This window comes from Schistocerca nitens, chromosome 1 (genome assembly GCF_023898315.1).
Source record: "Schistocerca nitens isolate TAMUIC-IGC-003100 chromosome 1, iqSchNite1.1, whole genome shotgun sequence".
In the NCBI taxonomy this organism is placed as follows: Eukaryota; Metazoa; Arthropoda; class Insecta; order Orthoptera; family Acrididae; genus Schistocerca; species Schistocerca nitens.
In genome coordinates, this window is record NC_064614.1 from 134905845 (window position 1) to 134926404 (window position 20560).

A 20560-nucleotide genomic window follows, 5' to 3' on the forward strand; every position below is an offset into this window, starting at 1 on the left:
CCTTGACCGACGCACCATTCACCACTACCACACTTCTGGCACTGAAGGCATCCTGCTCTGACAACAACAATCTCCATCTGCCGGTGCTGCCTCAACAAGTGTTACCAGGCAGGTTCCCTAAGCTACCTGCATTGCAAAAAGACAATCCAAAAACTTGGTTCGCCTTAGTGGACCACCTCCTGGACACCCACGGCATTTCCAAAGATGGAGCCCATTTTGTCTGCCTGATGAGCCATCTCTACACACATATGGACTTCATCAGTGACTTGTTACTCTCACTGCCCACTTCAAACAAATATACGAGGGTCGGTCAAAAAGTAATGCCTCCCATTTTTTTTCTACTTAAAGAAATTAAGTTAAGTGAAAAATTTGAATTTGGCGCCATTCCTCAAACCTTCTTCTGCAATCCACTGCAGTAATAACTTTCTGTGTCAACAGGTGGCAGCACAGCAGAAGTTTGTAAGATGGCCGACATCGATGTTCGTTTGAGACAGCGTTGTGTGATTGAATTCTTGAATGCAGAAGGTGAAACGCCCATACGCATTCATGAAAGACTGAAGAAGGTGTATGGTGTTGTGACAGTGGATGTCAGCACTGTTAGACGATGGGTTCGTCGTTGTAAGGAAGCTGAAGGGCAAACACCGTTGACTGACGAAAAGCGGAGCGGCAGGCCGGTGAGTGCAGTGACTCCACACAACATTCAGCAAGTTGATGACATCATTCGTGGTGACCGTCGGGTGACTGCAGATGAAGTGTGTCGCATTATTTCTCTTAGTAAAGGCAGTGTGATCACGATTATTAAACAATTGGGGTACTCAAAAGTTTGTGCACGGTGGGTTCCAAGAATGTTAACCGATCAGAATAAAGAGGCAAGGAAAACAATAGCCTCCCAACACTTGCAGCGCTTCCGTTTGGAGGGAGATGAGTTTCTGAAAAAAATTGTGACCGGGGACGAAACATGGGTGCATTTTTTTGAACCCGAATCAAAGAGGCAGTCAATGGAGTGGCGTCACACAAGCTCGCCGAGGAAGAAAAAATTCAAAACTGTGCGATCGGCAGGGAAAGTTATGGCAACAGTTTTCTGGGATACAGAGGGTGTGATTCTGGTTGATTTTTTGGAGCAGGGATGCACAATAAATTCTGTTCAATACGTCACAACCCTCAAAAAACTTAAAGCACGTCTTCAGCGAGTTCGCCCAACAAAATCAATGGCAGATGTTCTTCTTTTGCATGACAATGCAAGACCACACAACAGTCGTCACACCTCTGACGAGATTGTCAAAATTGGATGGGAAGTTTTGCCTCATCCCCCATACAGCCCTGACCTGGCACCATCAGACTTCCATCTGTTCGGGCCACTAAAAGAAGCTCATCGTGGGATTCATTTTGAAGATGAGGAGGCCGTCAAAACATCCGTGCGTCAATGGCTTAGGAAGCAGAGCTGTGATTTTTACCGTGCTGGGATACATGCCCTTGTTCAAAGATGGACCAAAACTGTAGAGATGGGCGGAGATTACATTGAAAAATGACAAAATGATCCTCAATGTTGTGGTTTTCAACCTATGTAATTGCATTTAAATTTCCTGACAATTAAACGTAGAAAAAAAAATAGGAGGCATTACTTTTTGACTGACCCTCGTATGATGGCCAAATCTGTGCTTATTGAGCACCTTTCCTGCCCTTCAGCGGAGGTTATCCACCACATTATTTACAAGGAGCATCTTGACGACCATACCCCTTCACAGCTTTGGCGGCGCCTACATGCATTCATCGACGATCAAGCTTTACCTGATGCTGCATTTTGGAGGTTGTGGATGGTCAAAATGCCTTTGGATCTGCATTCATCTATTGTCCCACATTGCTGACCCACTAGAGGTTCAGTTACACAAGGCGGATCAGGCTTATGCTATCATTCGTCACCAACACCGCCTGTCACGAACGACCTCTCCATCATCCTCAGTTGGCATACCTGCACCTCTAGTTCTGTGCCCTGCTGGTAGAGGCCAGCACACTTGCCTCGGTGCCTCAGCTGTCAGTCAGGAGCTGCCACATAGCGGCCTACAGGAGGTACTGCCAGCGGGCTCCCGACAGCCGCCGACCACGCCTGAGCAGCAACCAGATCGGATACCAGGCCCAACACAGTCAGCTGTGGCCCTCTCCCACACCGCACCGCCCTACCAACTGGCCCTCCCACTGTGCTGGTTCCACACTACTTACAGGGATGCCACCTGCAATTGCCATGCACCTTGCGCCTACCCAAATGAGACCGGCGGGTGGCACGTTTAGGCGCCATGTCCCAGCACGTTCCGTCACGGCACCTAACATCCAATACTGCACCACTCGCTTCAGCAGCGCAACACCTCTATGACTCAGACATGTCAACAGGCATCCGCTTTCCCATTGGCACTGGCCAACATTACGTAATCCCAGCTAAGCATGCTGCTGACGCACTGTCACCTTCAACCCTTGCCTTGATCACTGCCATTCGTTCTCCTATTGCAGTTCATGGGTCCATCAAGATGTCACTTCACCTATCACTGGTTCACACCTACCCTTGGACCTTCCACATTGCCGATGTGGATGAACCCGTGATCAGGTTGGATTTTCTACACCATTATGAACTTTCACCAGACCTGCAGGCCACCACGCTGTGCCATGCATCTGGCTCTACAGTTCCATGCTCACACAAGTTCAGGACGACTTTGCTCTCAGCCTCCTTGGACACGCTTTCCACATATGCATCCCTGGTCAGGCACATTACTACATGGCTCCCTGACCTGTCAGACGTGTGTTCACAAATTGACGAACTCCGCAGCCAGAACAATGCCTTATGCATCTGCATCATGTCTACCTCAGCTGAATTGTCACATGCACAGCATACCAAACATCACTTATCTGCAGACCCACAACAAGGTGGTCCATCACAACCCTCTACAGCATCTTCTCACCAATCTGCTCCTGTGCTGAGCGTTCCACCACTTGCTATTGTTTTCTCACTGAAGCAGACAAATCTACAAGACTCATCTGCATGCTCCGCTCCTACATCATGACGTCCATCGCCAACCTCAGCCTATGCCACCCCAGTTCACCAAGGTCAGTGAACTGATGTTGCCTGTGGATAGCTTCTTGACCCCTATTGCCAACTCTCCTACACAAGTATCAGCCATCAGTAATGGCACTTGTCAAAGGATTCGCACCACCGACAGCCCACCTGATCATTATAAGCCCAGGCGACTTAACGCTTCCAAACTTCTGTGCGCAAAGGAGATCATTCTGGATTTGTTGGCTTTGGGTGTCCTCCACCCCTCCAATAGCAACTGGTCTTCACCTATCTATCTTGTTCCCAAAAAGGACATCACTTTACGTATGTGCAGGGACTACAGGTCCCTTAATGCTCACGCCATTATCAATAACTACACCTTCCTACATATCCAGGATTTCACGGAATTACTCCATGGTTCAAACTTTTTCTCCATTTTAGATTGTTCCAAGGCATATCATCAGACCCTATACATCCACCAGATATTTCGAAGACGGCCATCAATACACCCTTTAGCCTATTTGAATACTGTTACATGCCTTATGGGTTGAAAAATGCTGCGCAGACATGGCAGCGGTTCATTAATTCCATTTTGCTCCCTCTACCATTTGCTTATGCTTACTTAGATGATGTACTGATCTTTTCCTCCTCTGGTGAGGAACGTCAAGTTCACCTCGATGCACTCCATTCGGCCCTCACTGCCAATAGTATGGTGATCAACCATGATAAATCTCAACTGTGCTCCACATCAGTTACCTTCCTAGGCCATACTGTCTCTGCCTACGGCCTCCAACTGATGAATTCTCATGTCAAAAGCATAAATCTTCCTCTCCCTGAGGATTATGCTCAGCTCTGTCGTTTTCTGGGTATAGCAAATTTTTACCGCTGCCATATTCGTCGAGCTGCCTCCAGCCAAATGGCTCTCTACTATGCTCTCTCTGGCAAAAAAACCATTGGAAAACAGAAGTTGGAGTGGGCAAAACCCATGCTTGACGCTTTTGGTAACCTTAAAACTGCCCTCACCAAAGCCATCACTCTCACCCACCCTGACCCTGAGGCCCATGTCTGGATCATGACTGATGCCAGTGACTCAGCTGTGGGTGCTGTTTTACAACAGCACACCGCCAACTCCACCCAACCCCTCCACTTCTTTTCCAAGAAATGGACTAAGAGCCAGTGCCAGTGGTTGGCTTTGAACCGTGAGCTTCTCACTGTGCATGAGGTGATTAAACATTTCTGTAGTGACCTTGAGGGGCAACCTTTCATGATCTATACAGATCAAAAGCCACTCGCTGATGCTATTCATAATCCAGCTAAGGACCTTCCGCCGAGGCATTTCCGCCTTATGGACTACATCTGTCAGCATTCTTCTGATGCGTGCTATATCTGAGGCATGGAGGACATTGTGGCAGACTACCTTTCCCGCATTTACGTGCTAACTGCACCGCTGAAGCTGGAAGAGTGCCTGACTATGAGGGTAATCCCAAAAGTAAGGTTTCCTATTTTTGATAATTATAGAAGTCTGTTTGTGTGGCAGTTGGTCACACTGTTATGAAGAGTACTTCATGCGCTGAGTGTAAACTTGTGCAAGCCATGCTCAGGCACTCAGTCTTGGTTTGTCAGCTGTTGAGAGTGGAGCTCCCGTTGGATGTTACCGCTAAATGCGAATGGTGTGCAGTTATTCGGTTTTTGAACACAAAGGGCGCCAATTGAAATCCATCACCAATTGATGGAAGTGTATGGTGAGTCGTGCATGGATGTCAAAAATGTTCGTAAGTTTGCAGCTGGTCTGACCGAAATTCACAACAAACAAAGGAGCAGGAGACCATCAATTTCTGAGGAGACAGTGCTGAAGGTTAAGCAAAACATGCGTGAAGATTGGCAGAACACCCTGGATGATATCTGCACGTTGGTTCCTGGTTTTTCCCAAAACACCGCTCACAGAATTTTTACAGAAACACTGAACTACTGGAAGGTGTGCGCAAGATGGGTGCCACGCATGGCTGACTGAAGATCATGCGGCAATGAGTTGATGCTTCTCGCACATTTCTTCACCGCCTTGCAGCCGAACAGGACAACTTTCTAGACTCAATCATTACGGGTGATGAAACCTGGGCATACTTTACACCTGAGACCACGCAACAGTCATGCCATCTGAACAGCATGGCGGTGAGCTGGTATGACATGAGCATACAAAAACTGCAACAGCATCTACAAAAATGCATCGAGAGAAATGGTGATTATGTCGAAAAACAGCTAAATGTTCAAGCTGTAAACTGATGTAAACCATTGTAGAAATAAACAGGTCTATGTACTTATAAAAAAATAGGAGACCTCACTTTTGGGATTACGTTCATACAAGCTGACAATGATGGTATACAGCAAATAATATCAGACAATGAATCATTGCTCTCTATCCAGCCCCATATACTACCTGGGTCGACGATCCCTCTCCTTTGTGACACCTCTATGGGCACACCCCGCCCCCTCGTTCCTACCACTCTTTGCCATAAGGTCTTTACTGCCTTGCACGGTTTAGCCCAGCCTGGGATGCAAGCCACGTGAAAGCTGGTTATGGAGCGCTTCGTCTGGCCTGGCGTGAAGCCTGACTGTTGCAGTTGCAGCTGTGCATGCATCCCGTGCCAGTGCAGCAAAGTCAGCAGGCATGCTCAACCTCCATTGGGAAAGTTTGACATTCAAAAGGGGCATTACTGCCACGTCCATATCGATGTCATTGGTCCCCTCCCACCTTCCGATGGTTACGGATGCATCACATACATCTTTTGAATCATTGACCGTGTGACCCGCTGGGTCGAGGCAGTCCCATTTATTGACATTGTGGCCAAAACCGTTGCCCGTTCTTTCATCTCGGCAGGGTTGCTAGCTTTGGCTGTCCCCTGTCTTTCACTCACTTTGCTGTCCCCTGTCTCTCACGACCATCCAGGGATTCGAGTTTGAGTCTGCCCTCTTTGCACGACTCTGCGAACCTTGCAGCGTAACCAAATTTCACACTACAGCTTATCACCCACAGGCAAACAGCCTGGTCAAGCAGTGGCACCTCACACTCAAGGCCAGGCTAATGTGCCATGGTGGCCTATGGTTGGAGGCCCTCCCATGGGTCCTGCTGAGTATTCGCCCGGCCAATAAAGAAGATTTGAATGCCTTAGTCACTGAGATTCTATACGGTGAACTCTTCCTACTGAGTTCGTTCGAAGATTCACCGTCAGCTGCAACCGAGGATCTTCTCGCCCTGGTTGAACAGGTTCATATGAACATCGCACAGCCTCACACACCCCCTTCCTCACCCCCACCCCACCCCACCTGTGTTCATCCCCAAGGACCTTGCTCCGTGCAACTTTGAGATGTTGTGGGATGACACTGTGCAAGAAGCCTTGCAGCTTCCTTATTCAGGCCCTCATCACAGTACAAACACGTTTCTCATCCACCTACATGGACGGCCACAGACTGTGTCTGTTAATCAACTGAAACCGGCATGGGCACTCATCAGTCTGCCTCCCGACACTACCAACCTGCCTACAGCTCACTCCACCTATGCAGCTGTTGGAATCATGGGACCCCTGCACCACCAACACCGACGCCCCCACTTCCCATGCCAGCTGCCGCCTAAAACCGTTGCACTGGGACCAAGATTATGAATTTTTGTAATGTAGCTTCCCTCCGCCGTAATCCGCACTACTGGGAGGGGGGGGGGGGGGGGGAGGGTGTCTCTGTGGTGTGACTTTTGCTTCTTTGGACTGCTTTGTTCTAGTTTTCACTTTCGGCATGTGACTTGTTCTACTGCCATGTTTGTTGCGTATCAGTGATTAATAAATGCATATTCGATACTTAGTGTGTGTGTTATCTCCAACTGATTCTATGTGATAACCACAAGTTTGTAGTTGACAACTTTTTTTAACAGAACAATTTTCTTTTATTTCTATCAATGATCACAAAAACTTTTGGTCCTTAGACTACCAGCTTTGATCAGCATTGATCATCTTCAAATCTTGGTGCTGATCTTCTACTTCAGTTTACAGTAACTGGTAGTCTGAGGACCACAAGTTTTTTGGTCATTGATAGAAAAAAAAGAAATGTATACTATACTTCCTGGATCATTGTTTTAATCCATGATTGGTCATAGCTTGTGAAACTAGTGTCATGATTGGCTTATGTTGGCATCAAACAGCTCTGTAAACTGAAGCAGTAAATCAGCATCAAGACCTGAAGATGCTCATTGCTGACCAAAACAGAAATCTATATTTGTAAACACTGTCTATCAGACACTTTATTTTTGTCATAGAAGGTCAGAGTTTTCCATCTATGTATTTCCCTCATTTTTCAGTCAAAATTACATTGACTTCAGCATGTATAGAATAGTTGTCTGTTTGATAAACTCCACATTGTAGTATTCATCATGAATGTGGTATATGGAACAAGTAACTAATCACCTCGTCACAAACTAGATCATATTGTTTAGCAGATTATCAAAGTAACTGCTCCTGTTTTAGTTCATTACCTGCTAAACACTGAAATAAAAAAGGCACAAAAGATTGGGAGAAAGTATTTCTGAAGTTATCAGAATTAACATATGTTATTACCAATCAATAGAAGTCTGAATTTTTGTATTTGTTGATGACTCTCTTCCTTTAAAAAAGTTCTCGATAGTTGCCATTATGACCATAAAGCAGATGCTTACCTTTGGACAACAAAGGTTTTCAAATATTGGAGAATGTCCTGACAAGTCTGTTGTTAATGGGCCTGTGTCTGAATTACAGTCTGACACTGCCCCTTCCTGCAAAAAAAAAAAAAAAAAAAAAAAAAGTCTATTGTGAACATACATAATGGATTAGAAAAGAACTCATTATACAATAAACAGAATCTTAACTCACCAAACATCTTCTTGTGTGGCCATTTACTGTTGACTTCCTGTGTTTAGGCCTATATCTGCCATTTATATCTGCACCTTGAGCAAGCAACCTATGTACTAGCTGTTGAAAACGGAAGACAGAGTATGAGACAACCACAGAAATCAACCATGAATGCATGTACCAAGAAAGATTTATACCAGCATGGGTACTGTGCACCCATGACACATTGTAGATTTTAACATTTACTAGAATTTTTTTTAAGTCAATATTTATTTCTCTGTGTCTGTTGACACTGCATCACTTTATCTGATTTACAGCTTCTCTATGATTTCAGTGTGGCCACTTAAACTTGAAAAAAATTGCCCTGAGAATTCCTGGTACGGGAAATAACATGGCATCATAGGATGTTTTCAGGATCCATGCTGGTTGGCATGGTGAACGTCATTCTGGTTGAGATACTCATTATGCTTGAGCTCAGAATATGTTCTAAGATTCTAAAGCAAATTGATGTCAAGGATATTGAACAGTAGTTTTGTGGATCACATCTACCACTCCTCTTGTAGACGGGTGTGACCTGTGCTTTTTTCCAAGAACTGGGCAAAGGTTTTTGTTTGAGGGATCTATGATACAATATAGTTAGAACAGGGGCTAACTTGGCCACAAATTCAGTAAGGAATCTGACTAGTATTCCATCAGGCCGTAGAATTTTGTTCAATCTTAATGATTTCAGCTGCTTCTCAACACGACTGACACCAATACTGATTTCATTCATCTTTACAGTGCTATTTGTAGTCTTCAAAATGGCATCTGTAACAGAGGTATACTCAAAGCAGAGAACTGTCATTGTGTTTCTTTTGTTGGAAAACCAGAGCATCGCAGATATTGATAGGTGCTTGCAGAATGTCTACAGAGATCTGGCAGTGAAAATAGCACAGTGAGTCACTGGGTGAGACATCAGTCATAATCGCAACAGGGTTGTGCAAACCTGTCCGATCTCCTGCATGCAGGTCAGCTGCACACAGCTGTGACTCCTGCATCCTTGGAATGTGTAGACACTCTCATTTGAAGTTATTGATGGATCACAATCAAACTCCTTGCTGAACAACTGGACATCCCAGTTGGTAGTGCTGACACACTTGTCTACCAGTTGGAGTACTCAAAGATGTGTGCCCACTGGACTCCTCAAAGGCTAACAGAAGGCCATAATGAGCAATGAAGGGCCACCTGTGTGGGGTTGCTTGTGTGTTACAAGGCTGATCATGCCAATTTTTTGTTGAACATCATTACAGGTAATGAAACATAGGTTCATCGCTTCAAACTGATAACAAAACAGCAACCGTAGATAGGCACCACACCACCTTTCCTCCAGAGAAAAAGTTCAAAGCTGCACCCTGAGATGGTAAAGTCAGGGTGATGGTCTTCTGGGACTCTGAACAAGTTATTCTGTTTTATGTTCTTCCTTGTAGTGTAATGATCAACTCTGAAGCATACTGTGGCACCCTCAGGAAACTGAAGAAATGACTTCAGTGTGTTCATCACCACAAAAATGCAGACGAAATTCTCCTCCTCCATGACAACTCAAGGCCTCACACAAGTATACAACACTCAAGAAGAGCTCACAAAACTTCAATGAACTGTTCTTCCTCATCCACCCTACAGCCCGGATCTTGCACCTACCAATGTCCATCTGTTTAGCCCAATGAAGGATGTACTTATTGGGAAGCAATACATGGATGATGGGGAGACAAGACTTTGGCTCTGACATTGACCAGTAGAGTGGTACCATGCAGGCATACAGGCTCTCCCAGCAAAGTGGCATAAGGCTGTCACAGGGAACAGGGTTAATGTTGAAAAATATGGTTTTGTAGGTAAGAGAGTGGAGAAAAATATTTTTACTCACATCCTAAATAAAGCAACCTGCTTTCAGAAGAAATGTGTTGCATTACTGCTAGGCCAAACATGCAGGTGACATCCATTACCAGCACTGGTTTATAGAGTTAAATGCTGGGGCAAATAGCATGTGAGTGAAGTTTAAATGTTCACTTGCTGGTGAAAAAATGGCAACTAGCATACACATGGACAACAGTATTAGTGGCCCAGATGTAACTGACAACTTTAGAAATAGGGTGAATGATACCAAGGGATTGATGGAGAACAGGGATGAGTTATTTCAGTTATTAATTATTTAGGAGTAAAGGAGATGACTCACTGAAAGGCAGAAGCACTGTGTCATTGTTAGGTACACAAACAAATCGTACAAAGCTTTTCTAGCTTTCAGAATTCATGCCCTTTTTCAAACTTGTAGGGAATACATGCACACAGACGCACATACACACTCACTCACATGCACTCATCTGTCTCCATACATTGTGCTCAGTCGACTGCCAGCTCTTTCCTGGCTCACAGTGAGAGTACTGGGATGATGCAGGGTGGGGTGGGGGGAGGGGGGTGGGTGGGATGGAGTAGGGTGAGGGATGGAGAGAGGCAGGAGACAGGGAAGGGGTTGAGGGAAAGCGTCTAGCAGCTTGTGGGAGAGTAGGGAGTCATCTCTGGGCTAGCTATGGGTCAGGTAGAGGGGGCAGGTGGCAGACTGCTGGACACATGATTTCACAGTCTAGGGTTTGAGATAACAGCACACAACTAGCTGATGTGGAGATACAAATCGGGTAGGGTTCCTGGCACACTTACGGGCAGGGGGGGGGGGGGGGGGGGAGGTAGCAAGTTACCTTGGGTTTAGTCCAGTAAGGTTAAGAGAGTAAAGGATTTTACGTAAGGATAGCTCCCATCTGCTCAGCTCAAAAAAATTGTTGGTAGTGGGGAAGATCCAGATGACACAGGTTGTGAAGCAACCACTAAAATCTCGCATGATGTGCTCTGCTGCATGTTGTGCCACTGGGTGGTCCAGTTTGTTTCTGGCAACAGTTTGGCAATGGCCATTCATCTTAGATGACAGTTGGCTGGTTGTCATAACAATGTAAAACACTGCGCAGTGGCTGCTGCAGAACTGGTATATAAAAAGGCTGCTTTCACAGGTGGCCTGGCCGCTGATGGGGTAGGATAAGCCTGAGATGGGACTGGAGTAGGTGGTGCTGCATGGGTGGATTGAGCAGGTCTTGCATCTGGCTCTTCCACCGGGGTATGATCCCTTTGGCAGGGGATTGAGGGTGGATTTGGCACAGGGATGGACTAGCATGTTGTGGAGGTTGGCATGGTGGCAGAACACAACACTGGGAGAGGTTGGAAGTAACTTGGGTAGGATGTCCCTCATTCCAGGGCATGATGATAGGTTATCAAAGCCCTGATGAAGCACGTGGTTCAGTCATTCCAGTCCTGGGTGGTATTGGGTGACATGGGGGACACTTCTTTGTGGTCGGTTCTTGGGATACCTGTGAGGATCAGGTGTGTATGCAGATATGGCATGGGAGATCAGTTTGTGAATTAGGTCTGGAGGGTACTGCCTGTCTGTGAAGGCCTTGTGAGGCCTTCAGCATACTGGGCATGTAAGTTCTCATCACTGCAGATGCATCTGCCATGGGTGGCCAGGAAGTATGGGAGGGATTTTTTGGTGTGGAAGGGGTTGCAGCTGTCAAAGTGCAGGTGCTGTTGGTGATTTGTGGGTTTGATGTGGACTGAGGTGTAGATGGAGCCATCTGGGAGGAGGAGATTGACATCTGGAAAGGTGGCACGGTGGGTGGAGGAGGATCAGGGGAATTGGATGGGACAGAAGGTGTTGAGGTTGTGTAGGAATGAGGGTAAGGTGTCCTGGCCTTGGGTCCAGATTATAAAGATGTCATCAATAAACCTGAACCATACCAGGGATTTGGGGTCTTGGGAAGCTAGGAATCTTTCCTCTACATGGCCCATGAAGAGGCTGGCATAGGAGGGTGCCACTCAGGTGCTCATGGTCGGGCAACAAATTTGTTTGTATACCTTCCCTTCAAAGACAAAGTAATTATGGGTTAGGATGTAATTGGTTAGGTGTACAGGGAATAAAGTGGTGAATTTGGAATCCGCAGGGCACTGGGAGAGGTAGTGTTCAATCACAGGAGGCCATGGGCACAAAGGATGTTGGTGCACAGGGATGTTGCTTCAACAGTAATAAGTAGGGATCTGGCGGCTAAAGGTGTAGGGATGGTGGAGAGCTAGTGCAGGAAGTGGTTTTTCTTTAATACAGGAAGCTAGGTTTTGGACAATTTGTTGGAAATGTTGATCAACAAGGGCCGAGAGTCTTTTGATGGGGGCACTGTAAGCAGCAGCAATGGAGCACCCAGGATTGTTGGGTTTGTGGATTTTGGGTAGCATGTAAAAGGTGTGTGTGTGTAGACTGTCGTTGGGGTGAGTAGGGAGATGGATTCAGGATAGAGGTTCTGGGAAGGACCTAAGGGTTTCGGCTGGGACTGGAGGTTATGTTGGACTTCTGGGATGGAATCACTTTGGCAGAACTTTTAGGTGTAGGTGTCAGCCAACTGCTGGAGGCCCACTGCCAGGTAGTCACTCTGGTTCATCATGACAGTTGTGTAACCTTAGTCTGCCAGGAAGATGATCAGGTCAGGATCCATTTTTAGTTTGTGTAGGGCAGTCCTTCCTTCTGTTGAAAGGTTGTCGTTCTTAGAGAGTCGCCTGGGGAAGGGTAGTGAGGTCAGGTTGGAAGTTAAGAATTCCTGGAAGGTGACCAGGAGACAGCTAGCTGAGAGTGTGGGAGGGTCACGGTTGGATTGTGGTATGAATTGGGACAGGCAGAGTTTGATGCTGGGATTGGATTGGCTTTGGTTGGAGGATTGGTGGAAAAGAAGCATTTCACCGTATGAAGTGGGAGAAGGAGAGTAGGTCCTTCACAAGGTCTTTCAATCCTATATGCAGGGCTTAATGTCAGGCCTTTGGATAGGACTGAAACTTCTGTGGGGTGAGGATTTTGGTGGAGAGTTTAACAATAGTGATCTGGGATTGTTTTGGCTCTGGATTTCATGAAGTGTTGATAGGGGGCTTTGGAGGACATGGTTAGTTGAAAATGTCAAATAAGCAGAATCAGGGTGCTATGAGGGGTTGACAAGGAGAAACACTGTGGGTAGGATGGGGGTTGGACAATGGTGTCCCGAGGTGAGAGTAGAATGTCAGCATGCTGGATAACTTGTAGAGGTGGTTTTTTGAATGTTCTTCCAAATGTTGAAGTGCCAGGATTTCAGTTTGAGTGATGAGGTGTAGGTAATGGGAATTGCTTTGTAACAGTATTTTGTGGAGGGAGTGAAATGGTTCAGGGATGCCTGTGCCATGGAAACATGTTTTGTATAACCAGGTTTGTGAGGGAAAGGGTCCACTGTGGAGGGTGGCGGGGGACAGCATTGAGGAGAGACGTTGGTGTTGGATGAGGTGAGCAAAGGTGTCTTGTGGTTGTAGGGGGAGTTAAAAAATGTTGACAGGTGTGAGGAAAGTGTGTCGCAAAGGTGAGAGGAAAGAAATGTATGAGAAAGAAATGGATGGACAATAGAGGGAACCTAAATAAAGAAAACAGTAATGAAGGATGGTGGAATGAGGTCTGGATTAAAGGAGCCACTTGGCGGTATAATAATGTGCAGAAAGTTATGGTTGAAAATTATGAGTTATTTAGGAATAAAGGGGATGACTCACCGAAAGGTTGAAGTGCTGCATCATTGACAGGTAGACAAACAAAAGGTACAAAGCTTCGCTAGCTTTCAGAATGCACTTCCTTTTTCAAGCTTGTAGGGAGCACCTGTGCACAAACACACACACTCAATCACATGCACACATCTGTCTCGCAATATTGTACTCAGTCAACTGCCCGCTCTTTCCTGTTATTGTGTGATTAGCAGGATGTGGTCTCAGACAAACCCAGGAAGATTGTTGATTTTGTGTACCATATGCAATAATGAGCCTATTAAAGAACGGTCATATCCTATACCCATGGTGAACAGGGATAAAGTAAGGGTGAGTTTACACTAAAAGCTTGTGTGGGGCATCATTGAACTCAGCAGAAACTAATAGTGTAATCTAATATTTGTAGTTAAAAACAAAGACAATACAGCCAGGACTGTATTGGCTGCAAGACAGTTAAATAAGCATCTCAGTGCTGAAAAAATATCATCCTGGTAACATAGATGAGCTGATTCAGAACTTCAGGCACGTGATTAATGTCCAGCACTGCCTGACTACTGGCTTGTGGCAAGTCCCTCTTACTGAAAACTGCTGCAAGTGCATGGTGTTTCCCTATGAAGGTAAACTGTGTTCATACAAAATGGTGCCATTTGGTCTGTTTGTGTCCATAGCAGTGTTCATATGGCCACTAAACCACATACTAGGGCAACCACTAATGAATCTTAGTAGCAACCACTAAGTGGCAAGAGCATTGTTGCCCACTTGAGGAAGTCTTCTCCACACTCAGGTGGAAGGAATAAAATTAAAACTAAAAAGTTGTGTGTTCATTAAATCCAAACTCAACTTTTTAGGATATGAACTGTTGACAGAGGATACAACACCTAACTCTGACAATCTTGCTGTGATAGAAGAGTGTGCCACCATCCAAAACTGAAAACAAGTTATATCATGTCTAGGGATTGTGTTCATTCTACTGCAAGTTGACAATCATTGTTTAAATTCTTCAAGACAGTAGGCTACTAAAGAAGAATGTGTCATGTCTAGAATGGAAAATTGTGAGGATGATTTCAATACAATAAAAGATAGTTTGTGGCATAGCAAAATTCTATACCATACTGACATGATGCTGCCTTACTGCCTGGCAACTATGCTTGGATTTTGGTGTGGGTGGGATGTTGTTCCAGAGAGTGAATGTAGCAGGGACAATGGGGCACCGCACTCTTTCATTTGCCAGTTGGATGCTATCAAAGCACAAGAGACGCTATGGAATTTCTGAAAGGCAGCTGTTCTCAACAGTGTGGGGTCTCATGAAGTTCTGGGTGTACTTGCATGCCTTGTGTGAAGTGCAAAATTTTATGTTTATGAACATTTAAACCAAATTGTTCATTTTTACAGCACTTTGAAATCTTATCAACATCTAATTTGTACACCTTTTTTTTACATTAGTACATCGTTATAGACAAATGCAACATTTGCAAAAATCCTGAGGTCACTTTTAATATCGGCTGCTAGTTATTAATATACAACATCAACAGTAATGGTCCCAACCAACTACCATGGGATACATATGAAGTTACTTACACATGTGTTGATGACTCTCCATGCTAGATAAAAAACTGTGTGCATTCTACCGAGAGATCCTCAGTTCAGTCACACATTTTCTTTGACGCCCCATTCAACTGAACTTTTGATAATGAGTGCTGTGCTTCCAGTCAAGAAATACTGCATCTACCTGTTTAAACTGATCTTCAAGTTTGTGCAACTGGTAACCCTGTGGCCTAAAGATATGGAATGAGTTCCCTCAGTTTCTCTGTAAGCCTTACCCACTTACAGGGCTTGTAAAAACCAGTTTTTATTGTAAATTTTAATTATATACAATTTTTTTTGTTTCACATTTTGAATACTTTTTGCAGTATATTTTGTGATTTTTGTATTGAAAGTTTACTTTTATACTGAATTTCTGAACCCAACACCTGTTATGAGTTGTACACAACCACATGCCTTTTTATACATAATTTTTGTTCTGAGGATTTGGCATCCCTGAATTCTTGATATATATATGTGCCCAGCATTTTATTTACATTCATGTGACATCACTTATCTTGCACTGGTAGTGAACTCAGCACATTATTGGAGGTTACATTCTTTTTATACTGAAATAAACGGATATATCTTATAATAGCCTTTAGTTTCAAATATTTACCATATCTTTCCTTTGCTATAGATCATTTGTATGACCTTGAGTGAAAACTGTGGGAGCTGTCATAAGAATGTAAGAAGTGGGATGAATTATGGGAACTACAGTAAATCGTTTCACTACAGTGGAAGAGGGCTGGGGGAGGGACATACCAGGGAGAACTCTGGAGAAGTCACCAACGCACTCTCCTGGAACTGCAAAATATGCAGCAGGAATAGGTCAACAGAGGAGCACAAAAGGAAGATCTGTACTCTTCGGGCACATTTGGATCAAGCTCGGAGAGAGAGTGTGAGGATTCAGGAAGGCAGTGGTGAGGGGTGTTGTTGTGAACTGGAAGCTGGTAGGAAGGCCAGCAGGAGGAGTGCATGGTCTGACAGTTTTGCTGTGTCTACCAGCAACAGGTTCCAGCTGCCAGACATGAAGGGAGAGGTGCTTCAAGATGGTGTACAAGTATGAAATGTGCAGCAGGCTCTGCACATGAGTAGGAAGGATAGGGAAGTAGCAAATGATAGGGAAGTAGCAAATCTTAGGTAGAAGAGACTATTCCATGTTTGTGTTGTGTCTATTCTGTCAAACGTGTCCAACAGAACAGTCACCACACATATATACATTAAAAAAACCCTGAAGTTACATAGACGATGCTGAGACAAGCTGTTTAATGTAAGACACATGGGGCTGCAAATGGTGGGAAATACCCCAAAAGCAGATGACAAATGCTGAATGTGTGATGTCACTAGATGACATAGCTTGCCACACGTGCAGCAGTTGGGCTTCTCGATCATATTCTCGCTGGTAGGGGGCATTGCTACACATCACTCTTCTATGCTACTCTGTATTTATAAATGTAAACTGATTCATCGTAGTCTTAAATTACCACTACCATAAACACTATCATATCGCATCAGGTAATGCAAGAATGAAAAGAGTACCCTAGCAGAGCGATGTGTAGTATTTTTCCATAACAGTGAGGGTAGGACCAACAAGCCTAGATGCTTGATGTATGGGTAGGTACGTTACATGGTGATGTCACAAGTTCAATATTTGTCATCCACTTTTGGGGTATTTCCAAAGTTTTAGCCCCCTCTGTCTTGTATTAAATTACTCATCTCAGCATCACCTACATTGCTCTGGGGGGGTTTTAGATGTTAATACAAACCACCCTGTGAAGTATATCTGTAGGCATGATTGTCTTCATAATTTCAGTGCAGATGCCTGAATAGAATCTGTGCCTCTAGCAGGAATACAGGTCTAGGTGTGAGCAAGTATGTGAAAGGACAGTGGATGCTACTAGCATTGACAAGTTGAGAATCTGAGTTGGATGGGAAGCATGTTCAGATGGCCAAGGCAACTGCTCATGTTAAGTGGGAGATCTGGGTTCGAGTCCCAGTTTGGCACAAATTTTCAACTTTCACTATCGAATTATTTCAGTGCTTCGATGTGGCTGGTGTTGGTCTCTCCTTCAAAGGGTGAGAGCACTGCTGCCAGGTAATAGTCATGGAAGAGGTGTTGGCCTTCAGTTACAGAAGAAGTTATGGGAGGAGTATCAGATTACCAACATTTTTGAGTGTTGGGCTAGACCAGATGATTGAGGGTTTAGCACCCTTGTGTAACAATTTCAAAAAAGATGATCAGGCAGTGACGGTGGGTGGATCAGGGCACAGTTTGGATGGGTACAAGATATACCACATCAGTGGTGAACTGAATAAGATGATTCCCTAACTGGTGGCAGCAATGTGAGAATGGTTTAGCTGTTACATCAGCATGACTGGCCTCATTTTGGCAGTGCTTTATGGCAAGTCATTGAGCAGCTGGAGATGGTGCTGATGACTGCTGATCAGGAATACATTACAATGGTGCCAGTGGGGACTATCGGGTGATGGGACTACAACAGGTATAGTCTGCATCTTAACAGGACTGGGAAAGGGAGGTTGATGGACTTACTGAGAGTACAGCGGGTGGGTGGGCACCACATGTGGTCAAATACCTGTTGTCATAAACAGGAGGACTAGGAAAAACCATGACAACACGCTCCCCTCCCTTAAGAGTAACTTAGACAGTTTTTGGGATTTCCTCATCCTGTATGCAGAAGATGGAATGTACCACACAGGTGTGGGCATGTTGTTGTTGTTGTGGTCTTCAGTCCTGAGACTGGTTTGATGCAGCTCTCCATGCTACTCTATCCTGTGCAAGCTTCTTCATCTCCCAGTACCTACTGCAACCCACATCCTTCTGAATCTGCTTAGTGTATTGATCTCTTGGTCTCCCTCTACGATTTTTACCCTCCACGCTGCCCTCCAATGCTAAATTTGTGATCCCTTGATGCCTCAAAGCATGTCCTACTGTAACGTTCCCTGGCATTTTCACAGTTTATTTGTACCATATACGCCGCTCTGGGCAAGTTGTATATACATCGTAATTATTCAACAAAAATATTACTGAATGTGGTATAAAATACGTTTGTTATTTTCATTATGTTTTATTGTAATATTTCTCTGTATTTAGGATAGGAATTTTTCTGTATTTATTATGTGAATGTAAAATGTGTCAGTATTTGCGGTATCAGCGATATAAAAATTTGCCAGAAAAGAATAATTTACAAAGAAATGTTAATAGTCGGGAAATGCTATATAAGGACTAAACATTATGTATTCTTTGGTCGTCTCTGATCAGACGTTGTCGAGGTAGGTCGCTGTGAAGCTTTTAACGAATGTGTAGACTTCTTTTGTCTCTGTCTGGACTTAGCCGCCATTAGACGATGCGTTACGAATTAATGTGAGTTGAATTGTTGTTTGAGCTAAATATATCAGTATTTATCAAAAGTGTGAATTATTTATGTAAATTAGCTTGCCCACGTCATCTATAAAATTTCTTTAAGAATTTTTCAGCATTTTTTAGCGGTGTTGCTGGGCTGTGCCGCGACCAACAATCGCAGATCTGAAGAGGCGGCACATTTAAAAAATTATCAAACCCGTAAATCGGGAACAGATGCATAAAAAATCAATAGTGAATTAAGAAATTGTTCTTCCTTTTCAGTGATCCAGTGGCTGATAAGAATTGAATTAATTATACGTTTGTGCATTCGTAGGCGGATAGTTAATGTTAGTTAACATTGAAATTTAAACAGTTTGGTTCTTTAAAATAACTCAAATGCGTAGTGAAGTAGGTTTGATCAGTGATAAATATCGGCTTGGCAATAATTAAAACATTTTCTGCTGATAGAGATAATCTTGTGTTCTATGGCTATTGCCGGGATAAAATTCAGTAAAAATATTTAACAAAAAACCCACTGCATCAGGAAAGTGTATGCCAAGGCCGAATGATCAAAAGGACTCAATTCTCAACTAAATATTATTATCCAGTTAATATGAGTGCACGTAATATTTTTCTTTAAATGTACGTAATCCTTAAGAAAGTAAAATTTTTTATTACCACACGAAATTAAGAGAGTGGTTCTACAACAAAGTTCGCACGAAAGAAACTTAACTTAAAAGCAAAAAGATAAAATCTATTATTCATTCTTTAACGAATTCGACATCGTCCGATTTCGTTAAATTGGCGCCCAACGTGGGGCTCGAATATGCAGTGGCCACTAAATACCCGTGAGATAACTAGGGAATTAATATAGTCGAACTTTGTTGCAGAACATTTAATAATTTTTCTATGTATTTTATGTATTTCATAACCAATATTGTGTGGTAATACCTGTGTATGATTTTTTGCATGAGAACACTATGTATCCAGAGGCAAGCTGAAGAAGAGAGCTCATTATTTTGAAAAATTAATTACCTACCACAATATTAGGGGGCAGCTGCACCCAAGATAGATCACCAAAAGGTAAAGCTACAGTGTAGTTGTCCTGTGGGTAGAAAAGTAGCCTCAGTGCAGTGTTCTCGGATCATTAGTGGTGTGCTTGTTGTTAGTACTTTGTTTTAAAATAACAGGACATTTAGGTAGTTAGTCATTGTAGTATATAGTAAGTGTGTATTAGTTAATGTCCATTTCTTGTGTGATTATGTCAGTGAAACCTGAGTGTTAGGATATTTAGTTCAGATTTTATTTCTTTTGTTTACTATGGTTAGACTGCGTAGTCAGAAAGATATCAATATGGATAATGAGCAACAGTCAGTAAGTAGTGATACCGAGTTGGAAAGTGGGACACAAAGTAATGTTAGTGACGTAGTTCAGGAAGTACAATGTGAGAATCTGGGGGCAGAAGGGCAAGAAATGTTGCCACTGCCACCCAGTGATTCAGTTGATAACGGAAATTCTGTGCAATCTGCAAGCACTGGACACGGACCAGAGAGTGGTGTGATGTCAGAAGTGCAATCATTAAGAGTTATGTTCGAGCGCATGCTCAATTTCCAAGCTGAATTTGTACATATGCAAGCAGAACGTGACCAGAGATTGGTAGCTGAATTTGCATGTATGCAAGCAGAGCGCGATAGAGAACGTGATGCTAAACAAGCAGAGCGTGACCGACGCCTGCATGAAAGGGACTTGCAGTTGATGCAAACTTTAGAAGTTATGCAAAGTGACATAGTTAGTTTGAAACAAAAATATGAAACCATACCCAAAACAGTGCATGAATTAAGCGAAAGAGTAGACAGTATTCAAGTGGCTAACGCCAATATCGTAGAGGAAATCAGTGTCCTGACTAATAGGGTCGAACAACTAGAAATTGACACAACCCAAGTAATTGAGGACAAAGTGATCGAACAAGTGCACAAAGTAGAACGTAAATTCACAAAGGAAATAGATGAGAAAGTGCATGCCGCAATTGAGGCCAGGGAGGTGGACTCAACTGCGGATGTGCAAAATCTTAAAAAGATAGTGCAAAAGGACATT

General features: G+C 43.9%; 1 protein-coding gene across 2 annotated transcripts in view; it reads right to left on the reverse strand.

Moving 5' to 3' along the window:
- The window catches only part of LOC126243098 (serine/threonine-protein phosphatase 6 regulatory ankyrin repeat subunit B-like), a 280149-nt gene that overhangs the window by 166565 nt on the left and 93024 nt on the right, over positions 1-20560 (reverse strand). For both annotated transcript variants that reach the window (XM_049948139.1, XM_049948138.1), the window contains exons 7-8: positions 7930-8028; positions 7737-7832 (exon numbers count right to left, since the gene is read on the reverse strand). In XM_049948139.1, coding sequence (XP_049804096.1) covers positions 7737-7832; positions 7930-8028 — 195 coding nt within the window. The remainder of the gene's footprint in view (positions 1-7736; positions 7833-7929; positions 8029-20560) is intronic.